At 35.8% G+C, this 11,992-nt stretch overlaps 1 protein-coding gene across 1 annotated transcript; it reads right to left on the minus strand.

The window, feature by feature from the left end:
* Positions 1-5,456: 5,456 nt before the first annotated feature.
* LOC143735464 (uncharacterized) lies at positions 5,457-11,618 on the minus strand. The gene is made up of 4 exons (XM_077225648.1): positions 11,554-11,618; positions 10,840-11,163; positions 6,220-6,525; positions 5,457-6,033 (listed from the first exon to the last, which is right to left on the minus strand). Exons 1-4 carry the CDS (start codon positions 11,600-11,602, stop codon positions 5,891-5,893), a joined length of 822 nt encoding a protein of 273 aa, XP_077081763.1. The 5' UTR covers positions 11,603-11,618; the 3' UTR covers positions 5,457-5,890.
* Between the last annotated feature and the right edge of the window lie 374 nt (positions 11,619-11,992).

Here is an 11,992-nt window from a genome sequence, read left to right on the forward strand (position 1 = left end):
TTTTTGTATAACCTATATGAATAATATATTTAAATAGCAGTTTTATGACAATTTAGATAAAAATAAAATTAACTTGTTTTTCTCCACGCATGCCTTTTTGTAAATAAACACATTAGTGGACATTCTAGCTTTAACATCAAAGCATTAAGGTGTGTGGGGAAATCAGTTACAGTGGAGGTAACCAATGCAGGTTTATGATCACTGCAGGTTTAAGATACAGACCACTGTAATCAATATCTGTCTTTGGAAAACAACGTGAGCTTTTGTTGTGCTTACATTTACAGCTATAGCAAGCAGGGGGCGCTTTTTCAAACCTTTTTGTTTGGTGATATACAGGTGAAATTATCAATTTAAAGGAATTTAATGACTTAAAGTATTTAAATATGTTATTTAAGGCTTTCAGGATTAGAATAAGAGCTTTTGTTCAGGTCAGGACAATTATAAGAACTTGATTTGGCTTTCCTGACAGCAAAAGTATTTTACAGGTCACCTTGGTAATTGGTATTAAAGCAATTTATCTGTAAAAATTATTAGACACTTTGGTAAAACACCATATAACATTTAAGTAAACATATAAACATAAAAATCAGTGACGTAACTTTGTTTTAAAAAGTGGGTGGAACAGGTGGGGTGGGGGTTGCTAATAAAATGCTAAATCAGATTTATGTAGGCTACAATAACATTACAACGTCCAGCAATCGATTTAAATAGTAGGCTACATGGGGTTTAATTTGTCGTTTAATGAGATGAAGTATAATGTATGTTGTCAGTGCCGTGTTGTCTCTAATATTTAATGTTAGAATATTTACTCTGCATTTTCTGTTTCTATAGAAAACCACACACTAATACACCCACAACTAAGTAGAACCATTCAATCCTTGTTAATAACTGAGTTGTTGTGGTGACAAATAAACAGGTTACTCTCAAATTTCCAACATATTTTCACCAAGTCTCTTACCGGACACCATGTGGCATATTTCATACCTAACCAGCAGTTTACTGAAATGAGACTGTGCTATAAAGCCAACTCGTTTTTTTTTTTCAGTTCCCCACTTACTTTACCTTCCTCAAGCACTGACAGAACACATCCAAGCTTGTGATAATAAATTCATACAAATCATCTGCATGATAAAAGGTACAGTGGGTCAGTTTGTTAACATATGCATCACTTTTTTAAATCAGAATTGATTTCACTGAAAATTTATTACATTTAGAAAACATTAAATGAAGCTGAACTCTGCAGGGCAGAGGGCATTGACCCTTGAGGACCGTGTTTGCCCATTGCATTCGGAGCATTCCAAGTGAACCCTGCTGATGTAAAAAAAAAAAGAGTGTAAAGGGTTAAATTAGCAATTTAAAAGGTTAGTCATTGCAGTGTCACTTGTCAATCTATCTTTGTTATCATGGGCGTCAGTTTGGTTTGAAATGTGCTGGGGACAGAGACGCATTCGGAAGTGCATTTTCAGAAGTGCTGGGTAGCCTACAATGACGTATTAATTTTTTTTCTCTCTTTCGCGCAGGTTATGTTTTCAAAGACGATGTCCTGTAGCTCAGGCCCCACTTTTCAACAGGCCCACCCAAAACTTTCACAAAAAAAAATATTTTACTATATTCTAATTTAGTCAATAATTATAAAAAAAAATTGCCAAAAGCTCATAATTTGTGCTCAAGCGCACGACCGCACGCATAAAGCTTGCCACAAAGAACCGGTAAAAGTAATGATTATAAATGCATCTAAATATGTCTAAATACGCTGTGAATGTGAATGTGCATTATACGCCGAGTTTCGGTTAATTTATGAGACGAACTCCAATTCACTCGCCGGCGCCTCCATGTCGTGATTCTGCTATATTTACTTCTTATTTATTAAATAAATCCAGACAATTGGTTCATGAAACATTGAGTAAAATTAAGATATAATTAATACAAAACGAAAATAAATGTAAAGAAAGGCAGCTGTTCTGTTTGAGGTCTCTGTTAAAGTTTTAAAGAAGTATTTTAGTGCCGCTTTCAGAACGCTCATGTCAGTAAACGAGAACTGACACGTTGTTTTTTCCCTCATAAATGCGAACAGAAAAATCAATAAAAAATATATATATTTTTTTTTTTTTTTTTTTGCTGGGTCAGACAATGATTGCCAAATTTCTCTCTCATATTGCTCCTCATAACCACTGAAAACGGTCAAAAAATCGAACCAAAAGTCAAATTAATATGGACGGAAGTTAAAAGTGGTGGGTACAAAATGACTCATGACGAAATCTGGTGGTCCGAAATCACCGCATCCCCGAAATCGACGCCTATGTCTGTTAGCTTTATATTATATTAAAGCCTTCTATGATAAAGTTGATAAATGTCCATGTAATGACACTGTGAGTGTGCCCCCGCTGTGTGAGGTCCACCTTGATATATGGCTGCATACATGAGGAATGGTTTCCTGAGGCTGTATTGCAGAAACAACTTCAGTCAGAGTAATATCTTGTCTTAAGTAACCACTGTGATTTCATTTTGGAACCAATTTAAAACACTGAACTTGTCAGATTATAACCTGGGGCTTAAAGGGATAGTTCACCCATTTACTCACCCTTATGTTGTTCCAAAGTTTCTTTCTTGTGTGGAACTTCCATACTATGGAAAACAATATTATGGAAGTCAATGGGGACCAGCAATGTTTGGTTACCAATAATCTTCAAATATTAGTAACCAAACATTGAAAGAGGCTCATGCATGTTTGAAACAACATGAGGGTGAGTTAATGAAGACAGAATTTTAAATTGAGTGAACAATACCTTTAAGATGGGACGTTTCAGTAATTTGGTCCCTGTGAAGCAAGGTTATGTTTTAACAGATATTCATTACAATTGCATTGATCAAGAACCATATCTGTAAACTTTTCCACAATCAAATGTTAACTTTTAATATTAGAAATCTTGAGTTGGGTTGATTGGTTTTACAGATAAATTCCTACTTTTCCTGTAGCTCAAACAGTGGAATGTTGGCGCTTGCAAAATTAAGGTCATGGGTTCGATTCAGGGAAAGAAAGAACTGATAAGAATGTAAATGTGTACATTGAAATGCAATGTAAGGCACTTTGGATAAAAGCATCTGTCAAATGCCAGGGACTGCAGATGAAATTGAGCTCTGTAGCTAATTCTGGGACAGTTCTTTACTGTCCATTGTCCCTGTTATAATAATAATAATAATAATATGTAAATGTACTAATATGCAAAAGGGGGCAATCTTGGTAAAAATATTTGTTCATAAAAATGCAATCTATCTATTTTCTTTGGGCTACACAAGAAAACGAAGAAAAAGAAAAAAAAGAAATAGGAGGATATTTAATTTTGGTAGCAGTAAAATACTTCTGCTGTCAGGAAAGCCAAATCAAGTTCTTATACCTGTCCTGACCTGAGCACAAGCTCCCATTCTAATCCTGAAAGCCTTAAATAACATATTTAAATACTTTAAGTCATTAAATTCCTTTATATTGATAAAATCACCTGTATACCTAATTACAGTTTGTCTGAGTGCCCAATTTCAGAACAAAAAGGTTTGAAAAAGCGCCCCCTGCTTGCTATAGCTGTAAATGTAAGCACAACAAAAGCTCGTTGTTTTCCAAAGACAGATATTGATTACAGTGGTCTGTATCTTAAACCTGCAGTGATCATAAACCTGCATTGGTTACCTCCACTGTAACTGATTTCCCCACACACCTTAATGCTTTGATGTTAAAGCTAGAATGTCCAATAATGTGATTTTTAACGCGTATTTCACGCATATTTTACGTGTGAAATACACGTGAAATACGCGTGACATGCGTTTTTCACGCGTAAAATACACGTGAAATACGCGTAAAAATTCGCGTGTTTTTGGCCCTCTTGGCTTTCCATAGTTTGCAGCACTAGTTTCTGTCTGACGTCCATATTCGTGTGTTGTGTTGTTCTTCGCTGTGTATTGGCGCGCGTGCTGTTTCGCGTCAAGATAGACATTAGACAGATAGATTTGTAGACAAGATAGAATCGTTGGGTGACAGAGTTGTTGTCAACTCGTGTAGTGCGTTACCTCCTATTGCGGATCAATCACGCTGTGTCGTGTGGTGTGAACAGCTCAACAACTTGAACACTCCTGATTTCTCAGAGAGCAAGTCATGTAGTGTGAACCGCACAGTTCAGCCCGACGTTTTAAAATCATGTAGTGTGAACTAGGCTTTACTCAGAGTTGCTCTCAGATCGGTCCCAAATTGCTCTAAAGCTAAGACTCCTACGTAAAAGATTTTAAGCTAAATTAAGAGTTTTCTGAGAGGATTCTTAGAATCTTTATGAATACGGGCCCAGATCTGCTGCTTCTGTAGTGGGTATGTGTAATGTGTACAACCAGTGGCGTTGTGTCTTCTAGCCTATACTCTGACTGTTTTGAACACAGTCAAAAACAATCATAATCTATACGCACAATTAAAATAATAAAAATATGGTCATCTTTGTTATAGCTTCATTTGAAAATGAAATCCACCAGAGAATCTAGCAAGGTTTAAAGCTCGAGTCCCATTGTGACAGCGAATAGGCCTCCTGTCATTTTGTAAGCAAATTTTTTTTTTCATGGACCCTATTATGTAAACCATAAATAGAGTATTCAGTACAAACATTGCATTTGAAAAAACTTTATTTAACACAAGCAAAACATAATTAGCCTATATGATAAATGATTTTACAAAAGTAAAAAATATTTCAGATTTACACTTTGATAACACTTTATGTAACGATACTTTCCAAACTATTGTGTTAATTTCTGCTTGTAAAGTCTTTCGAGTGGTGCTCACATCCCCAATAGTACTGGCATGTAGTAATGTGTGGAGCTTACGTCTAGCTCCTCCTCACTAGAGCTCCAGCGAGGAGGAGCGAATGAAATTTGGGCCTAATGGGTGGAGCTATAATATACAACCACACCTGACCCTACCCATAACTCTATCCCTCCACCCCATTAGACGTCCAGAGGGGTGAGGGGCTTCTCAGTTCTTATTTGTGCATCCTCTTTTCCTTTCCTCGCGTCTCAGCTCCACCTACTGTAGGATGAGAGGGAAGGCTGCAAGGAAAGAAAATGTGGATGGAGGAATCGGAGGAAAGCTTATTTGTATATTGGAATATTCTTGATCACTGGAGCATCACTTCACTGCGTCATCAGCTGTGCTCAAAAGATCTGCCCTTGAGAGTTTGGTTATTTAATAAATTAATAAATAAATAATAAAGATAAAGCAAGATGCTCTTTTGATATAGGCCTACTGTATGTGTGATATATCATTTATTTAAACTGCAAAGTATAAATTAAAATTATTGTGACAGATGTGAAGGGGGAGGAGAAATTTTACGGGTGTCAGTAGGATGGAGGACGGAGGAGCGAGGAGACGAGGAGGGATATTGAGAAGCACCCTTGACTCTGCAGTGAACACCACTTGGGATTAGGGTTAGTGTGTGGTTGGACCGTCTAGCTCCACTCATTACATCCAAAGATGGAGAGCTGAACATCAAGCTCCACCCAATTGGCTCACAGTCTATCAAGTCTTTTGCTTGTGTCATGTTTTATTATTGATTTTACGCATGTTTGCCCAGTAGATGGAAGAATGAAGGACATTGTTCTTTAATATCCGTTTTGTGAACAAATCGTTCTTTTTTAATGGTCTACAAAATTTTACTGAATTGTTTCAAACATCGTGCCTCGGTTTCATCCACAAGCTGGTTAATCAATTAACCGGTGTTTCATGTGTCTGACGCTCTTCTTGACTTTTCTTTCTTTCTTTCCTTAAATCTTTCTTTCTTTTATTTATTTATGGATTTATTGTCAGTGCTCATACACTGCCCATCTCACAATACTGTTGTTCTGGTAATGAATTAAAAAGCACTCATTTCCTCTCACTCTGCGCTAATAGACATGTACGTTTATCACTCTGTCTAGATCTGACGTGAAAAAAAAGTAGAGCGACAGCAGTCATGCCAAGCACAGAATAGATCAGCGAAGGAATCACACTCTCAGAAGAATGGACAGCTTCTGTGGAAAGAAAATACTAATATCAGCACATGAAAATTAATTCCTATTAAATGCATGCTGGTAAAAGTTCTCTGATAAAGATAATGAAAAATGTTCCTCTGAATACATATTTAAAATATTACTGGAAAAAAGTAAACACTCTATTCAGCAAACCTGAATAGACACTAATTGCTGTTGATGTACCTTCTTTACATGTGTGACAGAGTCGACTGATATCCAGATGTGTGGTCTGGTTTCTGATGGGATTGTTGATCACACAGCTGTATGTGTTGTTATCCTGATATTCCACCTCCAGAGGTAGAGAGAGACTGATGTTGAGATCACACACACTGATGCTGGACAATACACTGATTCCTTTGTACCAGGAGAGAGTCACATCTCTCACATTCAACACTGAACACACCAGTGAACATCTGGACTCTGATGAACGTTCAGATAATGAAGAACAGTTTAAAGAGTTATTAGTGATGACGGGAATGGCAAGAGGAGCTGGAAAACAAAAATAACATTAGTAACGTAAATGTCAATTTGATTTGTAATTAAAAGAATGTATACTGACTAGACAGACTAATTATCAGTATACCAGTACTTCAAGTGTGTTAATGATTAGTTAACTTAAAGTGTGCTATTTGAAACAACTAATTTTGTAATAAGTTTATTTGAGTTGTAATTAAATTGTAGTAAAGCATAACATTAAGTGTATTTAGTGTACTTTTAAGTACTAAATTGGAGCTTAGTATACTTAGTACATAGTAGACTAAGCAACTTTTTTGGGCGCATGCGCACGCAGCGACTGGCAGTGAGAGTTTGGTGTCCACATGTTACGTGTTTTAAAAGTTTAAAGTACTTTGTTTAGTTTATTTATTTATTTTCTTATGTGTCTCGAGAGCTGTTTCTGAGGACTGTTTTCCAGTGCTGCAAATGTAGAAATGGATTTTCTCTACCTAACCGCTCTGTGGATTTTGTTCTATCAACTATTGGTATGCGACGTTAATGGTGCTAGTGCTAATGTAGTGCAAAAACTACATGTCAATGTCACCTGATGCACCAAATTTCATATTGGGTGATTTTAACCATGTCTCCCTTAAAAAGACACTCATAAACTTTCAACAATATGTCTCCTGTCCAACCAGGCAGGATAAGACATTAGATTTATGCTATGGGTCAGTTGAGGATGCTTATAAATCTCTTCCTTTACCCCCTTTGGGCTCTGCTGATCACAACTGTGTACATTTACTTCCTACATATAAAACGGTTTTAAAGAGAGAGAAAGCAAATATAAAGGACATAATGGACTGGAATGATGAATCTGTGGTCTGCCTGCAAGAATGTTATGACTGTACTAATTGGGATATGTTTAAACAGTCGTGTGGTGATGACTTGGATAAACTTGCTGATGTAACATGCTCATATGTTGCCTTCTGTAGGGATATGGTCATTCCCTGCAAGCAAGTTAATGTTTACCCTAATAATAAACCATGGGTGACCAAATCTGTTAAGTCCTGCATACAGAAAAAGAAACTCGCTTTTAAACAGGGAGTAGCCTCAGATAGGCATATAGCTACCAAAGAGTTATAAAGAGTATAAATCCGAATTAGAGAACAAGATGGCCGCAAATAATCTTGGCTCAGTTTGGTCTAGCATGAAAACGATAGCTGGCCTCCGAAATCCAAAGACCAGTGGTCTGGTCAACCTGGATGGTTTTAACTCTGATACTGAGCTTTCTAACGCTCTCAACCAATTTTATAACCGCTTTGATACATTTGATCTTAGTAATAAAACTCAGGAACTGAGAAATAAACTTAAAGATAACCAGTACTCTGAAATAGACCAAAAAAGAGTGGAAAAAGCATTCTGCTCAGTAAAAGTAAACAAGAGTCACGGACCTGACAAAATATGTGGTTGTTTACTTAAATCCTGCGCAAAAGAACTGAGTCCTGTGTTCCACTTCCTTTTTAATAAGTCCTAACAGACACAGCATGTACCTAGGGTCTGGAAGGATGCAGTGGTAGTTCCTGTCCCTAAATCCAGTTGCCCCAAAACCTACAATGATTTTAGACCGATTGCTCTCACGTCGATTTGAATTAAAATCTTAGAAAAACTGGTACAGTCAGAAATCCTATTGAAAACTGAGCAAGCACTTGAACCCATGCAGTTTGCTTATAGGCCACTTAGAGGAGTAAAGATGCCACAGTTGCCTTGCTTAACTTAATTGTTAAACATTTGGAGGGAAATGGGTCCCACGTTAGACTTTTGTTTGTCGATTTTTCGTCCGCTTTTAATACAATTCAACCACATATTTTAATCAGTAGGCTAGTAGATCAATTCGACCTGAGTAACAATCTTGTTGGTTGGATTCTTGACTTCTTAACCGACAGGACGCAACGAGTTAAGGTTAATGGAACACTGTCAGACCAAGTCTCCTTTTCGACTGGCTCCCCTCAAGGATGTGTGCTCTCACCTTTATTGTTTATCCTTTACACAAACATGTGTCAGAGTATGAAAATAAAATAGAACTATCTTAAAATATGCAGATGATTCTGTTATTGTCAGTAAGCTTCAGGACAATGAGACCTGTAACGGCCCGGTCATCGACGACTTTGTTACGTGGTGTGAGGAGTCATACCTTCAATTAAACATATCTAAGACAAAAGATATGATAATTGATTTTAGAAAACAAGCCCACATGCATGAAGTCACATCCATTAAAGGTCAGACAGTGGAATGTATCCAATCCTACAAATATCTTGGGACAATTATCGACACAAAAATGAACTTTGACGCAAATTGTGAAGCTGTATGCAAAAAGGGACATCAGCGCTTGTTTTGTTTGAGGAAACTGTCCTACTTTAACATTGACAAAACCATGATGGTCTTATTTTATCGTGCTTTTATTGAATCAATTTTATCTTTCTCTTTGGTGTCATGTTTGGGAATCTATCTTTAAAGAATAGAAACTCCATAAATCAAATTATTAAATGGTCTAGTAAGCTGATCGGTGTGTCACAGCTTAGCCCAGTGTCCCTGTACACCAGACAGTTACAGTGGATAACTGCCTCAATTTTAAAAGATGATGCCCACCCTCTGCACAGTGAATTTCAGCTTCTTCCTTCTAGACGAAGGTACATAGTCCCAAAGTGCAGAACAAACCGGTATAAAAATAGCTTTGTCCCAGCAGCCATTAATCAGATGAACAAAATGCACAGATGACACAGAAGCTATGTTTATCCATTTATATATATTTCTTTTTTTATATTTCTTTTTATTGTCTTATTTAGTGTCTGTGTTTGTATTACAAATGTGTGGACATAACTCTGTCACTGCAAAAACAAATTTACCCACGGGTACAAATAAAAGGAACTGAACTGAACTGAACTATACTTTATGCCTGTGTAGGGACTAATTACATGCTTGATTAGTGATATTAAAGTGTACTTTACAAGCATACAAGCAATATACCATAAGCAATATACCATAAGTGTGTATTTATATATATATATATATATATATATATATATTTACAGGTGCTGGTCATATAATTAGAATATCATCAAAAAGTTGATTTATTTCAGCAATTCCATTTAAACAGTGAAATTTGGATATTATATTCATTCATTACACACAGACTGATATATTTCAAATTTCATTTAATTGTGATGATCAAAACTGACAACTAATGAAAATCCCAAATTCAGTATCTCCGAAAATTAGAATATTACTTAAGGCCAATACAAAAAAAGATTTTTAGAAATGTTGGCCAACTGAAAAGTATGAACATGAAAAGTATGAGCATGTACAGCACTCAATACTTAGTTGGGCCTCCTTTTGCCTGAACTACTGCAGCAATGCATGCGTGGCATAGAGTCGATCAGTCTGTGGCACTGCTCAGGTGTTATGAGAGCCCAGGTTGCTCTGATAGTGGCCTTCAGCTCTTCTGCATTTTTGGGATGTAACAATCTGTGTGTAATGAATGAATATAATATCCAAATTTCAGTTTTTGAATGGAATTACTGAAATAAATAAACTTTTTGATGATATTCTAATTATGACCAGCACCTCTATATATATATATATATATATATATATATATATAACTATTTTTTTTTTTTTTTGCCGTTTTTGCCTTTTATTAGGATAGGACAGTAGCTAGACAGGAAGTGAGGTGGGAGAGAGAGAGAGAGAGAGAGAGAGAGAGAGAGAGAGAGAGAGAGAGAGAGAGAGAGAAAGAGAAAGAGAAAGAGAAAGAGAAAAAATATATATATTAGGAAAGGTCCACGAGCAGGGACACAAACTCAGGTCTCCCGAAGCACATGTCGGTGCACTTGTCCATGAGGCTGTTGTCTTCAATAACAAATGTACATTATTAGACAAATAAAACTTAGCTATACTTTGTACAAAATACTAATGTATACTATAATGTATTTTGAAAGTATACGTTTAATGCATTGTTACAATGATCATTTCCAGCACACAGTTAAAATATACCTAAATATATTTTTAATTAAGTGCAAAAAATACACTTTAGAAAATATACTAAAGTACAATTATTTTAAAGTGTGTTAAAAGTTGTAATGTAAAAATAGGTAAAAGCATGATGCTAATATATTTTTAATATATTTAAAGATAGTAACATTTTGTTAGTATATTTGCAATGTACTATTGAAAAAGGAAATATATTTCAAATACAATAAAGTATACATTTTTGTTCACTAGGGTCCTCAGTAATGTTTTATTTGATCATAGGTAGTAAGTCTGTCTGACATAGATGTACTTTTATAATATGAAACACTTCACTTTACTCACCATAGACAGTAACATTGAATCTCTTGTATGAAGTTCCTTTGCTGATGACGGTTAGTTTATAAAGTCCAGTGTGTTCAGATCTGATGTTTCTGACAGTCAGAGATCCAGTTTGATTGTCCATATGGAGTATTTTCTCAAATATCATAACAGTGTTATCTATATAGATGTTCTGTCTGTGGATTTCAGCTATACGCGTCTCTTGAGGTCCAAACGTCCACAGTATCTGATTATCTCTCTGTACTTGAACATCAGTGTTTAGAGTGACAGAATCTCCCTCAGTCACTGACACTGACTTCACTTCATCTGTACCAGCACCAAACACACCTGAAACACATTGAATTAAATTTAGCTGAATCCTCCCACAGATATGGAAGTTAAACCTTGAAAATGTAATATTGAGCATATTTGCAATTTAACAGTTTACCACAGTGAAATGACAGGATATGATTTATCTGTTTCCACTGTTCATTGTTGGGCCATTAACTTCTCAATAATGATCTGATGAGTTTTATTCAGTGATTTAATGTTAACCAGTATGCAATATTATATCATGGCACAAATCAGTAAAATGAATACTGAATAGTTGTATCTGGTGACAGCCATCCATGCTAATTGATGCTTGGCAACCCTCTAAAAAGATTAACAAATCTAAAAAACAAACAAAAAAACAATTAGAAAATGACGAATCAAATAAATAAGTAATACAGATCTTACCTTCCACACAAATGAAGAGCAAGATTAAACAGCGCATGTATGTGAGCATCTTAGAAAAGTGTGTTAATGTGGTTTCAGTTCACAAACAGAGTGTGTGCTGAAGATTCAGCCGATGGCCGCTCATACTGTTATGAGGAAGTATCAGACGTGACCAAAATTGACTTCAGTTCCTTTCTGAAGTCCAAAACACATTGGTTTTTAGCATATTCTTGGTTGTTTAAATATAGTTCAATGTACCAATAGCCGACATGTTTACATGTCCGTCTCATCAGGTTACAGATGCTCTTTTTGAACACCTTTTTCATGCTGTAAAATTTAATTCACAGTTTAGTCTAAGTTATTTATTTTATTACTTTAATTCAAAGAGTGTTTAAAAGACATCACATTCATTTTTGTTGCTAAGCACAACAACATCAATTCTGGTATTTTGGGCTGAGGT

Source organism: Siphateles boraxobius, unplaced genomic scaffold (assembly GCF_051911475.1).
Source record: "Siphateles boraxobius isolate OS27281-9 unplaced genomic scaffold, OSU_SipBor_1 13, whole genome shotgun sequence".
Taxonomy (NCBI): Eukaryota; Metazoa; Chordata; class Actinopteri; order Cypriniformes; family Leuciscidae; genus Siphateles; species Siphateles boraxobius.

Coding starts and splice junctions, on each gene's coding strand:
- LOC143735464 (XM_077225648.1), bottom strand. CDS start 11,602: ATGCTCACATACATGCGCTGTTTAATCTTGCTCTTCATTTGTGTGGAA. Junction 11,164..11,553: donor GCTCTTCATTTGTGTGGAAG/GTAAGATCTGTA, acceptor AATGTGTTTCAG/GTGTGTTTGGTGCTGGTACA. Junction 6,034..6,219: donor CTGTCACACATGTAAAGAAG/GTACATCAACAG, acceptor TTTCCACAGAAG/CTGTCCATTCTTCTGAGAGT.